General features: G+C 39.1%; 1 protein-coding gene across 2 annotated transcripts in view; it reads right to left on the bottom strand.

Annotated features, from left to right (window-relative positions):
• Window positions 1–19969, bottom strand: part of RELN (reelin) — a 577463-nt gene that overhangs the window by 5497 nt on the left and 551997 nt on the right. For both annotated transcript variants that reach the window (XM_037057079.1, XM_037057081.1), the window contains exons 56-63: window positions 18820–19062; window positions 18052–18227; window positions 12426–12499; window positions 11057–11218; window positions 10157–10314; window positions 7837–8056; window positions 5619–5816; window positions 4529–4627 (exon numbers count right to left, since the gene is read on the bottom strand). In XM_037057079.1, the coding sequence (XP_036912974.1) occupies window positions 4529–4627; window positions 5619–5816; window positions 7837–8056; window positions 10157–10314; window positions 11057–11218; window positions 12426–12499; window positions 18052–18227; window positions 18820–19062 (1330 nt within the window). The remainder of the gene's footprint in view (window positions 1–4528; window positions 4628–5618; window positions 5817–7836; window positions 8057–10156; window positions 10315–11056; window positions 11219–12425; window positions 12500–18051; window positions 18228–18819; window positions 19063–19969) is intronic.

Here is a 19969-nt window from a genome sequence, read left to right as displayed (position 1 = left end):
GCAATATAGGATTTTTCATCTCTTTTGAAAATAAAAATTAAAGATGTTATTCCTTATTCCTCTATACCTAATAATACAGATATTTAACTTTTCAATGTAATGCAACATGCAATATTTGCTCATAACCATAGGTCAAGGTACATGTAGCTATAGTACTATATTTGGCATAAATGTTGCATATAGAGTATAAATAGAAAATTACTGGCTTAATAACTACCATTAATTTTATCATCTGATTTTTAAATTATTTACATTTTAGAGAATACTTATTCCTGAATATATTAAGGATGGGATTTTAAGAATATAGAAGTCCTCTATATTAGATAACAAATTTAATAAAGGACGAATATGCTTTGCAACAAATGTAATCTCATCTCCATAAATCATTTGTGCCAAAAATGTGACAGTATCTTGATAATGAATAGCATAAAGAGATGGTCATGATGGAACACATATAATTAAAATCTGATAATGCATTTAAGGCCATAGTTAGTAAAATATTGGTTTTCAATTTCCAGTAAATGTGGTAATAATTTAATTTTTTGTAAATCAATTCACACAGGCTGTTTACTGAGCAATTTGCTTTCAAGGTATACATGCAAAAATTGGCCCACTCCATTATACACATGACAGTGTGTGACTTAGACACATACACAGGAAATGTGATGTGGAAATGAAATGCATAGTTTGGTGAAGGAGATTCTTAGGATAGAAGTATGAGTGCCCAACAAAAGAAATGAAGACAAAGAAGTCTCTTTTATCCTAAGAAGAACCTCACCAGCATGGATCTTGTGAGGGATCTGCCCAAATGTATTCACAACATTTACTGAAAAACATATGTTCTATACTAGCAAATGAATTCAGAGAAATTAGGTTTCTGACACTTGATTGTCAATGATTGTGTTATGCTACATCATTCAGACTTTGCAGAACGAGACTTTTTGGTAAGCTAGTGAGGCTGGACAAGAGTGATCTGTCGGTTTAGTTCATCTGTTCTACGGCAGATTAGCAGGGCTTAATCACACAAAGTGCTTTTCATGGACAGGTTTTACTGAAAAACATCAGAGTGGGAAGATTATACTCTCAAACAAGCATGAAACATAAGTTACTCTGCTTGTTAAATGCTAAATGGTGGTTTTTATCTCTCTGGTGGGGGCTTGTCATTCTGTACATCCACATTTATGAAACTCAAATCCCTTTGCAGGGAGTATTTTAAAACTAAGTCATTAAATTAAAAACATATATCTCTTGTTCATTTAGGGTGAATTCCTAAACCTTGAAATACTTACAAAAGTACTAAATTTGTTCTCACCAAATTCATGTGTCTTCTTGGTTAAGTTAAATACGGGCAGTGCTGAGGTTAAATCCAAGATACCATGCGTGACCAGTTTTTCCTGCTAGGGATTTTTAGCATGTGTCCTGAGTGCACATGCACAAAAGTGACACTGTGGCAATAAAGCTAGGTTAGGGCCAGTCTTCACTCAGAACAGGAAATACATTTAAAAAATGTATACCCCAACCATTAGTTGCAAAAACATATTAGTATGTTCAGTTAAGTAGGGCTTGTATCTCTTTAGATATGGACCTCAGTCTCCTCCTCTCTCCTCCACACCTGAGAGGTTAACATTACTAGTTTATACAATTAAATGTTATCGTATAAAAATATAGTGAATGGAGATGCTATTTTGAATTAATAGGAATTTCTGGGAGTAGTCACCTTTTTATTTCTAAATACACACCTGTAGTAGCAAAGCTATGATTAGTAATATTGTGAACTGTGACATGAACCTTGGCTAGCTTCTCTGTGCCTCATTTGGCTGAAAGACACTCTGGTAAATTATTATATTTTATTATCAGTATAATGAAAGCAGATAATAGTCATTATTATTTAATTTCATTTTAATTTTTCTAAATTCTCTGGAATTTTCATTTTTTTTAAATTTGAAGCTCATAAAACAATGAATTAGAGTGATTATTTTGTATAGCTACCAAGGGCACATTAATTAGTGAGTGCTTTAAAACTCTTTGTGACTCTTCTGAAAAGAAATACTTTGAAAGATACAGTGGCATAAAAAAGTCAACCCCTAAGGCAAGAGCAAAACATCAAAAACATATTTCTGAAAGTATGTATTCTTTGTATTGAACTTTTTAAACAACTCATTTATTGAACTCAGCTTCATGAAGTATTTCTCTCCAAAAGAGAAAAAAATAAAGTCCTTTAATTTTAACAAATTTTTGAATTGCCATTAAAGAGGTAACATCTGCTTTTAAAGCTATGTGAGTAATATATAAATAAACTTATATGGTAGTATATAGGAAGTTACAATATTTAAATTGCTCACTGAAAAAAGATACTGACTACAACTCCTATCATGCAGCAGTGACACGTGGCAGTGCTCTTTCATCATTTGAAATGTATTCATGTCCTGACAGTTTGAGATGATATTGTAGAATAAAAGCAGAGAGATGCCTGGTAAGTTAAAAATTCTTCCAAGGATTAAAATTCTGGAGCTGGAATGAAAGTGAAGTCTTTACAAATACAGATTGCCCCAGAAAAATACCAGAAACAACAGGTATAATCAGTGTGATAGATTTCATATAATCTGAACTTGATTCATGTAATAATATCATGATGCTGGTAGCTGCTTATAAAAATTAATACCAACACCAGGTATTCCAGAAGGCTTCTTTGGGAGTTGTGTGGTGAAGCTGGTGTTCTGAGGGCCTCGAGGGCATCAGGTCAACAGGGAGCAGAGCAGAGAACAGAGTTCTGCTTCTTAGTTGTAAAGAAGTTATTTCATACCAGGGGAGCATATTTGCACTTATGACCCCACCTACTCTTTAACTGTAGTCCAGGGGAGGGACTTATAGTGATGACATACCTCTGAAGTTCTAAACAGATAACTGCAATTGCTCGGCTGGGTGGCAGAAGTATCTGCTCAAACATGTGCTACACTAAGCACTGTCAGGTCTACCGCAGGGCAGTGTTAGCATCCTGCCTTCGTCTGAGGACTGTTAAGTTTTGAAGTTTCCATAGGAGGTGGTAATGCTTTGCCAGGCACAGGAGCCCACTAATGTAAACTGTCTTGGCAAGAGACTTGAAAGATATAAAGTGAATATTGACTTAAAATTTGATTCTCAACCAGTTTATTAGTATCATCTGAAGTGCTTTAAAAAAGACTGATGCTCAGGGCCCATTTCAGATCAATTTAAATCAAGTCATCCGTAGGGGTGGGCCTGGTCCTTGGGACATTAGCTGACGCTTCCAAAGCTCCTGAGGGATTCAGTCAGATTGGGAAGTACTGCTCTAAAGAAGAAGCAGCCAGGGTAGAATGGCTCTAGGGAGTGTTTTTGGTTTATTTGGATCTCTCTCTCTCTGGCCTTACCATATATTTATTCACTTTAGGAACCAGGTTATTCCATTCTCCTGGATTAATGTAGCCTGAGGAAATCAATATTGAAGTAAAACATCAGCCTCATATATAGATTCAAGTGATTCTGGACTTTTATTTTAAACTTCAACTTTGTCTTGTGGAGGCAGAGCCCAGCAAGTTGTCCAAAGCAGCAGAGCGCGCAGTGGGGGCTTGTGTAGGGACCGGGTTGCTCTTGGATTTGGGATTGATATGGATGCCATGCAAGCAGGTGCCTCAGTGAAACTAAGACAAGGGCCAACTCAAGACTGAAAAATTCAGCTCATGGCTATGATTGAAAGAAAACAAAGCTGGTAGTTTTCCTACCAATTAATTGTTTAAATTTGCTTTCAAAATGACTGAAATCAGCCAAGAGGCTGATTTGGTAAGCAGAATGAACATTGGACCTATCTACCGAGAAGAGTCGCCTCTCCTTGCCAACCACTCGGAGCCACCAGTCCGAACCCGTCGAGACACAAGCTTTCCAGTTCTACAGGAACTAGATTGTCAGAGAAAAAGCAAGTCATCTCTCTGTGGAACAGTCAACCGGCTAGGTGAGGGTGGTGCCAATCTTATTGTACGGGAGAAATTAAAGGGGAGCGCCCTTTACTTGTTAGGTGCTGGGACTGGTCAGGAGGAGTTTGAAACTGCAAATACTTTGTTCTAAACATGTCATTAATGGAAGAATGCCTCAGACATCTGTGGCTGAAACAGGTGTTTGTAATTGGGTACATTAACTAGTAACACTCTTCAGATTAACCAATACAGACCCATTCCCTTTTCAGGATGTCATTCCATTTTATAAGGCAGCCAGCTCTGGCAAAGGCATTGTTTCCCATTTGTCTGGAGACTTATGTTTGATCCAATTTAACTAATATTGTCAAATCCTTAAGTCAATCTTTTGGTAACTGAGTTTTCTAAGGTACATCAAATTACATTCAGGGCTTTATTACTTCACATTGACTTGAGTTATAGATTGCAGTTGCCAAAGAGTATAAGCCAAAGTCCCGAGGGCATCTCTTCAGGAACAGTTCTCACTGAATTAAGGAGCATGCCGTATCAAAGGAACTTCAAACCTTTCTAAAATGAACATAGGGTGCTATGAATCAGATACTCACAGGACGACCTCCACATGGTCCAAAGCCCATTGATCATGACCTGTTCCATTGTGGCGTGGTTGCCACCAGCGCAATAAAACTCCTTTCATCCGTGCCTCCCTAGGTCACAGATAGAAGGACAGAGTAAACAGAGGAAAACAGAGAACTTTCTGGTACATGATTTCCAAACTTCAAATATAATAGGTCCATCTAAATCAACAAAACTTTGGGTATGGAATTCAGATTTGCTTAGGTCATAGTACTCTCCTCACCAGCATTAAATTTTATTGGCTACTCAAGGACTTGGGATACTTGTACATCTCGCTTCCTTATTCCCCTTGCTCCACCAGTACAGAGAAGAGCCACACTTTCAGTCAACAAACATGATGTGCCTCCTGTGTGGGCACTGTGCTATATTATAAGCAAGGGGCACAAAAGTGACAAAAAACTAACCAAAAACAACATAATTGCCTATCTTCACAAAATTTTCCATAAGTGTACCCAGCAGAAAGTTTAAAATGATGTTTTCAATCCCCCCACCACCTTTGACATCACCACACTGTTGTCTGTGTCTCTGGGTCATGCATGTATGTTCTTTGGCTAATTCCTTCACCTTGTTTCATCCAGTCCCCCCTCCTGCCTCCCCTCTGACAGCTGTCAATCTGTTCCATAAGTTCATGCCTCTGCTTTCATTCTGTTCATCAGTTTATTTGTTCATTAGATTCCACATATAAGTGAAATCATATGGTATTTGTCTTTCTCTGACTGGCTTATTTCACTGAGCATAATAATCTCCTGGTCCTTCCATGGGGTCACAAAAGGAGACACCTGTAATAATGTTAGCAATAAAAAATAAAAAAATTATTTTCACTCCCCCCAAAAAATAAAATAAGAAATGTTGGTTTCTAAATGACTAGAAATACTGGTTAGGGTATTTTGCCTGTTGTTCTTATAGGAAACAGTAACATGACTTCGGAGATCAGGGTTAGTCTTGGTTGTGTCACTACCTATGCTTGTAGTGTAGATCCAGTAACTTCACCAAACTTCTAGCTCAAACTCTGATTCTCAGGGATCTTGTGTGAGGCAGCCTCTCTCTACTCGGGCCACTTACAGGGGGATGTTGTAAGACACTCTCTGAGCCTGCATGAAGTCCTTGGGCTGGTGCTGCGCAATGACGTGCCAGGTGATCCCGTTGTTGACACTGTACTGCAGCAGCACAGCCTTGTCCACTGCGTGGGGGCCGCTCAGGTCGCTGTTGCAGCTGTCTGTCTGAGAAGTGCTCCCAATTTGCAACACAAACATGATTTTGCTGAAAAACATAGGGAGAATCATCTTTAAACAAGAGTTAGGAAGTGTTAAAGGAGTTATACTTTCTAATTTAAAAATAATTCTTATTCCTAAAGTCCACAATTCCCTAGTTCATAATATAGTAAAAACAGAAGCAATCAGTCTTATGACTAAATCTGATTAGTAGTAAAATATGTTTATATTCTATTTTACAGTATACATATGAAAAGTAACCTGCAAAAGGCTGGCTTTTTAAAAATTTTATTTTTATTTTTGTTTTTAGAGAGAGGGGAAGAGAGGGGGAAAGCGAGGGAGAGAAACACTGATGTGAGAGAGAACACTGATGAGTTGCCAGGCATGTGTCCCAACCAGGAACTGCACTGGTGACCTTTTGATTTGCATGGTGACACCAACCCAACTGAGCCACATCAGCCAGAGTGCAAAGGCTGGTTGTCTACACAAAGAAACAATTCTGACTCTCAAAGGTCTGTCCTCTTTTTCATGACGCTAGAAATCTTGTTAGAGTATTTCACCTGAAACACCTTCTGTTCTCTGAAAAGTATCACGGGCCAAAGGACAGCACAGGACATGAGAGAATGAGGAGTAAAACCACAATGTTTATGCTACATAGTTTTTTACAAATATGATAGCTCCAAGGTGGATAGCATCTACACAGGTGCACCAATGGATAAGTCATCATGCCTATTTTAGGAAAGGGTGCCTGGAGAGCAGAGCAGAGGGAACACTGAGTTAGACACATAGGCTCTGGACCACACCTGCTCTTTTTTGATGTGTGCTTTTGCTTTTTACAGGTATTTTTGCCTGTAGAAGACACAGTTTTAAACATAGGAGACCTAGCTTCAGTGATGAATAGAGTAATCTCATGTAGGGGAGGTGGTCAAATAAAGCACTAGACTTAAAATTTGTAAGTGCATAAATTAATTTAAAACAAAGTTGCTTATACAAGATGATGTATAGTGTTAACTAAGCATATAGTGTAGCTCTATATGAAATCAATGAGAATGTCCAGTTGTCTCTAAGCACATCTTTTTCATAGGAAAAAATGGGATGGAGAGACACATCTTTTGGCATCTTCATGGTTACCATATAAAAATTCATTTTATTATATTTTAATTGTTTATCATATTGAAGGCCTCCAAACCTGCCTTTCTGCCTCTGAAAATATATTACTAATCTTTTCCAAATATTTGAAAACATCTACACTTTTATTAACCATATCCTAATTCTCAAATATATTCATAGCTACTGAACACTTTTCAGCATTCAGGTAATATTCTAACCCAGCACTTTGCAGTCTTCAAAGAACCTTGGAATCTCTTCTTGAATTTTACAGACAAAAAGCTGTGTGTTGCATTGGCTAAGCGGCCAAGCTGGGAAGGGCAGGGAGGGGCAGGTAGGAAAGCCAACCTTCCCGGAGTCTCTTTTTTGTCACTTTCCTAGTCAATTTACAGTCTCTGTTCACTGTATTCTGCATTAATATGTAGCTCCTACAGCATGCAAATTTTTCACGTTCTCATCCATCATCCATGTTCCACTTCTATCCATTAAACTACATATGCTGGATATAGATAACATGTTTGTGTGACTGCAAATCTACCTCTCACATACATTTATATTTATATGCTTGCAAATGGTCACTATTAAATTACCTATATAGGTTATCCACAACCAACTTATTATTTTACTTTTTTCAACTTTATTGAGATATAATTGATATAAATCATTGTGTAAGTTTAAGGTGTACAAATGGGTTGATTTGACACACTTACCAACTTTTTTATTTGGTCATTTCTCTAAGCTTATTCCTATGTCACCATTACTTTGTATATGTGAAGAAATATAAGGGTATGCTGTAATAAATGGAAGCAAAGCATAATTCTGGGTTGTGAAAGCATACTGCTTCCTCAGACCAAATTCAAATGACGCTTAGCTTTCCACTGCTCAGTGATGCCTGTGCATTAGTTCATGGTCGCGTCTGACAGAGAGCGTATGTCTGAACGATGCCACAGGAGTTGTGTTACCTTGCACGAGTGAGGTCCAGAGGTTTGGTGGCAGCCTGCCTTATTTGACAGCCATTGAAATAGAGCGAGTCTCCATGAGCATAGGGTGCCAGCTGCCCACAGCCACTTCCTATCACTCCGCCTTGGATGGTCTCCCAGTTTGCCTCAGTGACTCTCGCTGACTCAAAATTATCCTTAATATAACTGGGAAGGTCGTGACTAAAAATGGAGCAATCATCGCCTGGAGGGAAGGAAATAACCGCACAGATTAGCTGCAGAGAGCTGAATTATCCAGCAGAATCATTAAGGACAAGTATTGGATTTTAGATTTAATCCATTGTTGTAACTGCAAGAATGACAAAATACCAAGCAGGTATAAACTCCTTGAAATAAATGTTTTCCTTTATTTTGCAATTACTGGTTAACATTGTTGAATTAAATCCCATCATCTCTGAGTCAGTGTTTACTAAAAAATGTAGTTGCTAAATACTTCTTGCTCATGTAAATCTGTTACTTAAATACTATAGCATCTGGCCGGGGCTGCATGTTTACCAATGATAGGTCTCAGTAGGGAGGTCTCACCTTGGCATGAGAAGCCAACCTAATATCTTTTTCCCTAGCATGATTTTGTAGCAGAAAATGAGAAAAATCCTGTTCTTGTCCTTCTAGCTCTATACTCCAGGATTCTTGAGAGCAGAATCTGTACTTTGTTTCTTATTGGACTCTAGCATCTAGCATAATACTCAGCACATATGATACTCAGTAATGAAGCTGGGATAAATAAATGCATAATGAATGAACTGGAAGCATCTCTCAGAGACCACTGAGCTGAAACACTGACATTTAACTAAGATGCTACATTAGCAAGTGTGTGTATGCTTGTGTTTCCCTTTGATTTACCTGAACAGCCAACTTTCCTGAATGTCCACAATAGTTTAAAATCAAAAGGTTAGAGAGATCTGCCGCATCAGGGAGAGGGAAAACTCCAGAGATCTAGGACTTCTTGTGAGACATCTGATTTGTTCATTTGCCTAAAGATCAAATTCTCCAGCTGATACACAGACAGACCCAGCCAGTCTCAGCAGTAATGAGACCAGGGGAAAAAGATGCCTATTAGGTAATTTCTAAGATCAGAGATATGAAGCAGTCTACATTAATCACACTCATTTCATTTGCAGGAAAGGAAGTAGCATCGACTAAGAAATCTAACCAGATTCTGCTCCAGAATACAAATCTAAGGATTCTTTCACTGTATACTTGGGAAATTGCATAATTCTGTCCCTTTGTGTAAGTCACAGAACTGTGAGAGACAGTGAGGCTGACTGGAAAGAACCACCTGAGCACCAATCTTCATTCTGACACTTAACTTTCTGTGATCTTGGGCAAGCCACTTAACCTCCCTGTCTCAGTTTTATTTTTTTACCTGTAAAGTGGGAATAATTATATTAGCTATTTTTGGGGAATACCATAAACAGTAAATGACTCTGCTGAATGATTGGTAGATACTGTGTAAATAGTAAAGCAAGAGACAATGTAAGAATTCATTCAAAAGAGATTTGTCGAGCATTGCTATATGCCAAGAGGTAGGCTCTGAGAATAAGATAGTCTGAGAATACAATGGTAATTATGTAAAGTGAGCTTTGTAACAATAGAGGCAGAGACCTGTTACAAACATCGCCTTGGAGGAACGCAGGGCTGCAGGCCTCCTAACAGGCTGACAGAGCAATTTCCTATGTCAGGAGTTGAGTAGATTCTCTACCCTATGTATACACAGCTCCTAGAAACCCAAGCACTGAAAACTTTTTTCTTCCTTCCTTCCTCCCTTCCTTTCTTCCCTCCCTTCCTTCCTCCCTCCCTTCCTTCCGTTCTTTCTTTCTTTCTCTCTCTCTCTCTCTCTCTCTTTTCTTTCTTGTCACAAAGGATTTTTTGGTGACAGAGTGACTAGTGAAACAGAACATCTTGAGTTGTCAGCTACATTTTGGGATGGTAGTGGCAGCTGCTGTTGGGAGAGTATCTGGGAGAGAAGCTGCCGTTGGCAGCTAGGTCAGGAAGGAGAGAGGCCCAGAAATGGAAGTGTGGGCAGCAGGGGTGAGGGTAGGCAGTTATATGGAAGGTGGGGAATGTGAGGGACTACAGAATTCCTGAATAGATAAAATCTGCATTAAAAATACCTCAAGGAATGTGGCATTAAACTGTCCTTGAAAATCCATCCCAAAGCCAATAACTTTGTGATCAAAGAGTATGTCATCTATCCCAAATCCCTAGTGGCCTTTGCATTCACACTGAGATAAGGAGAACCTCATGCTTTCCTGTATTAGAAAAGGCAGTCTAGGATCCAGACCTTGGAAACTCTCATCACAGATGCAGATGGCGCCAGTGGTACAGTATCCATGTCCACTGCAGAGCTTGGGGCAAGCCTCTCCAATGTACACATGGTCAATTGCCCAGCTTTGCTTCTCAGTTTCTTCCCCCTTCTGGATCCAGCGGAACTGTGTTGCACTGAAAGTCCCACAGAGAGCAAGGGAGATTCAGTAGGTTGTTATTTCCCATGGCTGTGTCCAGCCTCTAGCCCTGGGAATGGGGACTATTTCTGGGAAAAGGGCTTCCCAAACTTCTCCTTCAAGCACTAACTGGCAGAGGAGAATGGATGTGTACTCCTCAGACTTGGGGAGTACACCCCAAAATGCTATTTTGGAAACTTTTGCCTTCCCCGAAAATTGTATGTGATTTCCTATGCTGTTCTGTAATTAATCTGTGCCCATTTTTCCTACAGAGATACATAATTTTCTAAATCTTTGAGTAAAATGAATGCTGTTCTAGGAAGACTGTACTCCATTATGTTTACCTTGCATCTTTTCATAACCCAACTGACACTGCACACGCCAGAGGGCGTTTGTGTCTGGCATGAGCACAGCCCTTGGGATCACAGAACACTGGGGCAGATATGGTGTCAGCTCCAGGTCTTTGGGATCTGTGATTTGGGGCCTGTGATTGAGTTTGGCATGTGCTGTGGTATTTAGTCAAAAGAAAATTTGAGATCTATGAGTCATTTACAAACATGACTCTATTTCTTCCAGTTTCTTCTGGGGACATGATGAGAGGAAGAACAGAAGAGGGGACAGGGTACTAGGGCTGCAACTAAAACTCCAGCCTCATTTTATCAATTGTTCTCAGGTCGCTATATGATCTCTGTAGAGATTGCCAGAAAATTCTGCAAAGTTTACCTTAGTGTGCAGCCTACCTGGAAGAGACATGATCAGGCAGCTGAATGGTGATTCTCTTCCAGCTCGAGCTATTGACAGCATTGTAGATAGTGGCTTCATGGAACTGGAAGGGGGAACAGCCAATGCTGTTTGAAGAGGAGGGGAGGCATTGGCTCTGAACAAGCTGCCAGGAATCAGACCTGCAGAAACCAAAGAGGTTGCACTAGACAACTCTTAAGATAAATATATGACCTGTCTAATGTGAACATAATGCTTTGGGTTTGTGTTAAATAAAGATATTTTAATGTGATTTTCCTATTTCCTATATACAGTTATAATTACAGATAATAAAAAGAAAAGTTGAAAATAATTTCACACAGATATATTCTAACTCTTTACAAGTAAATGAATATATTCACAGGAAATAGAATGAAGTCATCCATGGTGCTGTATCCTAATGGCTTCCTCCTACAGATGCTGTTAACAAAAACATACCTGGGGTCCACTGACAGAATTCTCTCTTACCAAACTTAACTCACTATAATTCACTTCTAAAAGTGGTGGTGGTAGACAGGCCCATTAACAGCATAAGAAGGTAACTGCACTGTGTTGGACTTTCTTTGACATAGCTATTATGCTTTTGGAGATGTGACCCTGGCGGAAGCATATTCAGATCTTTCACTGACTTAAATTTTTGTTAACAGCCCTGGCTGGTATAGCTCAGTGGATTGAGCACGAGCCTGTGAACCACATGATTGCGGTTTGATTCCCAGTCAGGGCACATGCCTGGTTTGCAGGCCAGTTCCCAGCAGGGGACACATGAGAGGCAATCACACATTGATATTTCTCTCCCTCTCTCCTTCCCTTCCTCTCTAAAGATAAATAAATAAAATATTTAAAAAAATTTGTTAACGTTGGTTGAAAATGAGTAAGATGAATAAAGGAGAGTTCTACTTTGATGACAAGGTAGTGTCTCACTTTTTAAAATGCAAAATTTGTATGAGTATAGATTTTTCTTGGTTTAAAGAAAAAGTAAAAAATAAGACATGTAGATTTTATGTGAATTAAATTTGCACATGTGAAATACACATGAACTGACTTTTTAAAAATCCTCACCTGAGGATATTTTTTATTATTAATTTTAGAGAGGGGTAAAGAGAGAGAGAAACATTGATGTGAGAGAGAAACACTGATTGGCTGCCTCCTGTATGTGCTCTGTCCAGGAATTGAACCTGGAACCTTTTGGTGTACAGGACAGCCCTCCACCCAACTGAGTCACCCAGCCAGAGATGAACTGACACTTTGAATACAAAATATTGTTCTTTTGTAAACAGTTGCCTTAAAAGTAGACAACCATTTGAAGTGTGTATTCAATTTTGGAGGAAATGCAAAATTTTTTTCACGAACCTTGCATCCTTAGTGTACTCCAGCAGTACAGAATGAGGGTCACCACAAGTCGTGGCTTCACAGCCCACTACAATCTAAAACAAACATAAACAATCAGTATGTATCAGGCAGATTAAATAATGTCTATCATTAATTAGAAATCCCATCTGTCTTCATCATGACTCTGATCAATAGTCAAAAAATATTCATAGAAGCATTTGCAAAGAGGCCTCCCAGACACCATTCTTTTGATTTCAGCTAAAGATGTGCAATCATGCATGAAGGTGAGAATTAAGGTTAAAAAAGTACTATTCCTATTTACTTAATTAGTATAACACATTAATCATGAATTTGGAGAATGTAAATTAGCCAAAAGGAAAATAACATTTGGAGAATTAATGGATTAATGGAAAGAAACTCAAAGTATTACAGGTTCAAAATATTTTCACTGATACCCTAATCCTTGATGCTACTATTTTTATTTATAGTTAAAAATAGCAATTTTTTTTTTTAAGAAAGAGAGGGAGAGAAGCATTAATGTGTGGTTGCCTCTTTTTTTTTTTTAGATTTTATTTATTTATCTTCAGAGAGGAAGGAGAGAGGGAGAGAAATATCAATGTATGGTTGCCTTTCATGTGCCCCCTGCTGGGAGTTGGCCTGCAGAGAACCAGCCTGCAACCCAGGCATGTGCCCTGGCTGGGAATCGAACCGCGATCCTCTGGGTCGCAGGCCCGCGCTCAATCCACTGAGCTACACCAGCCAGGGCAAAAAATAGCAATTTTTAATGACTTAATATTTATTATTTGGGTTCTTTTATTTCTAAATGAATAAAAGCTTTCCATATTATATGTGATTAATTATTAGAATAATCAATAATGCACAAATACTATAAAAATTTGGTGATTCAAATTTAAGTCCTAATCAGATCTTCTGGCCAAGATGGAGGCATAGGTGGAAAAACTGTGCCCCCTCCCACAACTAAATTTAAAGACAGCTAAGTTTGAGAGACAAAGATGCAGCTAAAACAGTGAAAATTGAACTGTACATAAGTCCGACAACAATGATCCACTCAGCCAGACTGGTAAGAGGGGCGGAGTCAGTGGCAGAGAGGGTTGGACTGGAAAGGCCGTTTGGTCCAACCAACCCAGGAGCTGAGGCAGAGGCAGTTGGTGGATTCCAGGCATGGGGTGGCGATGGGCAGACCCAGTGAGGGCGCAGGACGGCTGGCTGACTGCAGTCACACATTTTCGGGCAGATAAACCAAGTGAAGGATCGAACAGTGAGACAGACCCTGCAGGCTAGGGCCCCAGTGACAGGAATTAGAGCTTTAAAGCACCAACTGAAAAGACTTTCTCTGGGTCAAGGGGCTGGGAGAGGCTACCACGCCCACAGAGAGTTTGTTGGAGAGACCCGCAGGGTCCTGGAGAGTACATGGGCCCACACACCCGGGAACCAGCACTGGAGGGGCCCAATTTGTTGTGGGAAGTGGCAGAAGGGACAGAAATCTGAGAGAGAGCAGAGCGGAGCAAAGCGCCATTTTTTCTTCCCTCTCTGACTCCGCCCCCACATACGGTGTCACAACCCAGCGACTGTGTCGCTTGGCCCTGGTGGACACCTAAGGCTCCACCCCCTCAAACATGACAGGTGCAAACAGACCAAACATTATGACTCAGGAACAGCTCAAAACTCCAGAGCCTATAATTCTAAGTGACCAAGAAATAGCCAGCTTTTCAGATGCACAGTTCAAAATACTGGTGATCAGGATGCTCACAGAATTGGTTGATTTTAGCCACAAATTAGAGGAACATATGATGGCTAAACTGATTGAAATGAAGGGAATTGCACAGGAAACCAATAGTGATGGAAAGGAAACTGGGACTCAAATCAAGGGAGTGGACCAGAAGGAAGAAACAATCAAACAGAGAAGAAGGAGGAAACAAGAATTCAAAAAAACGAGGAGAGGCTTAGGAACCTCTAGGACATCTTTAAATGTTCCAACATCCGAATTATAGGGGTACCAGAAGGGGAAGAGGAACAGCCACGAGTGGAAAACTTATTTGAACAAATAATAAAGGAGAACTTCCCCAGTCTGGCAAAAGAAATAGACTTCCAGGAAATCCAGGAAGCTCAGAGAGTCCCAAAGAAGTTGAACCCAAGAAGGAATACACCAAGGCACATCATAATTACATTAGCCAAGATTACAGTGAAGGAGAGAATCCTAGAAGCAGCAAGAGATAGGGGGACAGTCACCTACAAAGGAGTACCCATCAGACTGTCAGCTGATTTCTCAAAAGAGACCTTACAGGCAAGAAGGGGCTGGAATGAAGTACTCCAAGTCATGAAATCCAAAGACCTACATCCAAGACTGCTCTATCCAGCAAAGCTTTCATTTAGCATGGAAGGGCAGATAAAGTACTTCTCAGATAAGGTCAAATTTAAGGAGTTCATCATCACCAAAGCCCTTATTATATGAAATGTTAAAGGGACTTATCTAAGAAAAAGAAGATAAACAATATGAACAGTGAAAGGACAGCAAACCCACAGTTATTAACAACCACACCTAAAAGCAAACCAAGAGGACAGCTAGATTAGGATTGGAACCATAGAAATGAAGATCACATGGAAGGTTAGCAACAGGGGAGTGGGAGCAGGAGAAGGGGGGAGAAGGTACAGAAAATAGCATAGACAGTAGGTAGAAAATAGACGGGGGGAGGGCAGGAATACTATGGGAAATACAGAATCTAAAGAACTTGTGACACATGGACATGAACGAAAGGGGGGAATGGTGGGGGAGGAGTGTGCAGGGTGGAGGGGAGTGAAGGGGGGGAATGGGACAACTGTAATGGCATAATCAATAAAATACATTAAAAAACAAACAAGCAAAAAAATCAAATTTAAGTCCTAATCATATACTTAATCAAGTCCTATTTCAGGGTGGATACTGGAGAAGGTGAGTGATAAAAATTCCAGGCCACATACTCATGAATATATCAACTCTGGCTTCAGAGAGAGAATATGAAGTGTATTCTAATAATGGAAATAGAAATCATAAAAAATTACAAATAAGCCCTGGCTGGCATAGCTCAGTGGATTGAGCGCAGTCCTGCAAAACACACGATCGCGGTTCAATTCCCAGTCAGGGCACATGCCTGGGTTGCAGACCAGTTCCCAGCAGGGGATGCATGAGAGGCAACCATACATTGATACTTCTCTCCTTCTCTCCTTCCCTTCCCCTCTAAAGATAAATAAATAAAATTTAAAAAATTACAAATAAAATGTTGTGCTGTTTCATGAGAAGGAGTGATTGTATTTAAGAAACAATAATTATGTGAGACAATAGAGGTGCCAACTATTGCTAAAATGGCAATCATTACAGTATATAAATATATCAAGTATAGACATCTATCAATGTATCATGTAATGTAACTTTAATTTACATGTTATATGTCAAATGTATTTTAATTTAAAAATTCATCAAGTAGGGTACATATGAGTTGCTCCTGAAGCATGGGAAGAGTGAGAAAGGTAGAGGTAGGGGAAAAACATTTAAGTAGAAGAAGGACCGAGTTTGGTAAACCATGAGGTGTAATCTAAGGTGTTCAACTTCATTTGGCAATGAGGAGTCATTAAAGACTATGAGCAGTGGAATGATGTGCTTAGAGCTGTGCTTTCTGAAGACAGATATGGATGTGCTGTTGAAGACAGGTGGGAGAGAAGGAGAGGAGGCAGAAAGGCTAGTTAATGAACTTGATTTTTTAGGGCCAGAATGGAGTTGGTAACAGTGAATGATTAAATGTAAAGGATGCAGTGAATGATTAAATGTGAAAAGTGAAAAGTGAAAAACCAAAGACCACTTAACATTTAAAACTGGTGAAAATGTGAAAGGTAGTACCATTAATGGAAACGGAAAAATCAGAAAGAGGAGTTGGTATGGGGAGGGAAGATATAAAGTTCACTGTTAGACATGTTGAGTTGAGATGTAAATAAGACAAAGGAGTGGAAGTGTACATAGACTGTTAAAATACTGAATTAATTGTGATGACTGAGTCAAGGTTGGCTATGACAATTTCAGAGATGGTCTTAAAGATATGATACCTGAAGCCAGGGATGAATGTTTATGGTGGGAGAAGAAAGTTGAGGAAAAGTACTGAGAAATCTGACATGCATAAGACTGAAGGGAGAGAAGGAGCTAAAAAGAAGGTAGAAGTAGATATAAAGAAGATAAGAGGAGAACTGGCAAGAACCCAGAAGCCAAAGGGAAAGAGAATGTCATGGGCTGGAGAGGGCAAAGACAAGGATATTAAATGGTACAGAGAGAAAAGGAAAGGTGAGGAATGGATGTAAGTTGTTCGACATAACAGAATTGAGAAAGTCTATGGTGACTTTAAAAAACATGGTTTTAGTGATATGTTAAATTAAGTTTCTGGGAACAAACTTTAAAAAACACATTGATTTGCTTAGAGAAGCAAATGTCAGTCTCTTTAGTTTAAGGTTGATAGAGGCAGAAAAGAGGAGGCCCCAATCAACTTAATCTAACATGATGACTTTTTTGATATGGGCCACGGCATGGATGCAGTGAGTGAGAGCCTTCACTCTTAAAGGATGTGACTTAGAATGGTGGATGGCAGAACACTGGGTATGACATATGACCTTGAACATCTCCTATGCCACTAGGGTAAAAACAGGGACTTTAACCTAAAGGACTGGTATTATTTGGGGAGCTTGCTCACGCTTCAGTCTCTGAAGAAGAATTTGACATAGAGCTGATTAAAAGAGTGAATACTGTTTCTCCAACAGATCTGAAGAGGTTCTCCATCTTAAAAAACTGGAACCGTGTACCCATCAAACAATAAGAACTCATTTCTCCTACGAACTGTCAATACATTTTTATTCCTTCTAATAAGGATTCTTTCTATGAGCCATCACCGTAGCACATCTTTTTAAATAAGGGAATTAGAACAGCTGATGTTTGTCTTTAAAATAATCTAGTAATGAAGTGCATTTCTGTAATGCTCTTTTTTAGTGTGTTTTGCAATAATTATGACATCAATTGATATTGCCTTATCTTTCTCTCTCTCGTACTATTAATTACCTACTATGTCTTCCTTTGCATCCACCTATATGAATAAATATTCACTTAGAAGACTCGAGAGCACTTTTAAAATCTTTGAGGATTTGGGAGTGCCAACTGGCCTAATATACAGGTTTGTGTTTGGAAGTCAGAGACAAAAATGGAAAGACATACTAAAATGAATAAACAAAGAAGATAAGTGGCTTGCTGTGTGAAATAGGAGTAGAATAAGAGAAGGGGGGTATATAGACAGACACACAGGGAGACAAAGGTATGCAGAGGCACCTATTTGAGTTTTTTATTTCTAAGCTTTGAGAAAGTGAACTGCAGATCACATATCAGAGGCATAAAAATGGTTACATTTCTTGCTATGTCTCAGTATACTTATATTTTACTATGCTCAAATAGTCGTATGTGATAAAGGCCTTTGTGAAAGATTATTTCTTTTACTCATAAGATAGTCTTTTTTAATAAATGAAATCAGTCATTTCCTTACTCTTGAACAAATAAACATTCTCCCCCACCTTCTCCCCCAAACAATGCCACCCTCTGTTTGGAAGAGCCACTGCCCCTTACCTTGAACTGCATCATATACCCGGGCTGTATAATGAGCTCTCTGGAGGAGAGCACATTGTGGGTCTTGTCTTTCTTTTTATTTGGCCAGTAGAGGTGGAAAGATGGATTGCCACAGAATCCTGCTGTCCTTACTGCATTAGGGTAAAAACTCCAGTTTTCCTCATGGGAAGCACCTTCTGTTAAGGTAAATAGGAAGTAATATGGTATGCTATTCTGTTGAACTCACTAGCTTGTGGCTGAATTACTTGAATGCCTATGCTCTAGCTTTTTGCTTGCCCTGTAGGATTTATTTTTATTTTATTTAATTGGTATAAATATGAATCCAGGATAAGAAAGTCAAATATAGAAAAGATTATTAAGTGCTAGTACTATAATTATTCACCAACTTTTAAAATACTATTGCTAGTCTGTATAATTTTCACCATTGCAAAATTATTCTTGGTATGCTCTTAAACCAATGCAATGTATATCTTTGCAGTACAGAAATTCCTAAAGAAACTAAAGTTATTTTGGGGTACTGAAACTGTAAATTATATTTAGAGCTGGACATTTTGTCTCTAACAGGGCTTATGAAATTCTCAGTTGACATTTCAACAAGCCACCAACCTTGAAGATTTATAAACCACTGGGAAAAACAATAGGTAACATTTGTTGAGCACTCAGTACATGCTGGGCACTCTTCTAAAGGGTTTTCATGTAGTAATTCATCCAAAGACATAAACAGACAAATGGCTCACAGGAAAGACTGTTCAATGTCTTATTTCTTACCATCATCAAAAGTGTCAACCAGTTGACTGGGATTGATTTCTGCCCCACCAATCAAAATGTTGTCTAGGGCCCACTGAGCACGTTCCACCCCAGAGACCACAAGTCCATTGCTGATCACAAAAGGCTGCCACCAGCGAAGTCGAGTTGTGTTGGTGAGAGCATCCTCGGGAAGAAGTATGTAGTCGTGTCTAACAGAAATGTATTTCTGATAATCCATCTCATGGAGCAAAGTCCAAGTAATTCCTGTAATAACAAATCAACAGAGTAACATATCTGGGGAAAATCTTCCACAGCTACTGCAAGCTCCCTGCTGTCCCCAAATCTTCAACCAGACAATGAGAATTGATTTCACTGAGTTTATTATTTTCATTATTATTTTATTTTTAAGTATATGTTATTGATTATGTTATTATGGCTGTCCCATTTTTCCCCCTTTTGCCCCCCTCGTCCCCATATAACCCCTTCCCTCCAGCTATTGCCCCCTTAGGTCATGTCCGTGGATCATGCATACAAGTTCTTTGGCTTCCCCATTTCCTATATTATTCTTAACATCCCCCCTGTCTATTTTTTACCTACCATTTATGCTTCTTATTCCCTGTACCTTTTCCCCATTACCTCCTTCCCCCTCCTGGCTGATAACCTTCCAAATGATCTCCATACCTATGATTCTGTTCCTATTCTGGTTGTTTGCTTAGTTAGTTTTTTTTTTAGATTCAGTTGTTGATAGTTGTGAATTTATTACATTTTTAATATTCATAGTTTTGATCTTCTTTTTCTTAAATAACTCCCTTTAACATTTCATGTAATAATGGTTTGGTGATGGTGAACTCCTTTAGCTTTACCATGTTTGGGAAGCACTTTATCCTTCCATTCTACATGACAGCTTTGCTGGATAGAGTAATCTAGGTTTTAGGTCCTCACTTTTCATCACAGAATACTTCCTTCCAGTCCCTTCTTGCCTGCAAAATTTCTTTTGAGAAGTCAGCTGATAGTCTTCTGGGAACTCCTTTGTAGGTAACTCCCTGATTGTCTCTTTCTGCTTTAAAGATTCTCTCTTTATCTTTAACCTTTGACATTTTGATTATGATATGTCTTAGCTTTAATGTAAATGCTCATCACTTATATTATTGCAAAATGAGATTGGTGTTAC

The sequence above is a fragment of the Sturnira hondurensis genome, unplaced genomic scaffold (assembly GCF_014824575.4).
Source record: "Sturnira hondurensis isolate 20B ecotype Veracruz unplaced genomic scaffold, ASM1482457v3 Scaffold0009314, whole genome shotgun sequence".
Lineage (NCBI taxonomy): Eukaryota > Metazoa > Chordata > Mammalia > Chiroptera > Phyllostomidae > Sturnira > Sturnira hondurensis.
Note: the sequence above shows the minus strand (reverse complement) of the source record. Positions and strands in the feature narration are given on the sequence as shown.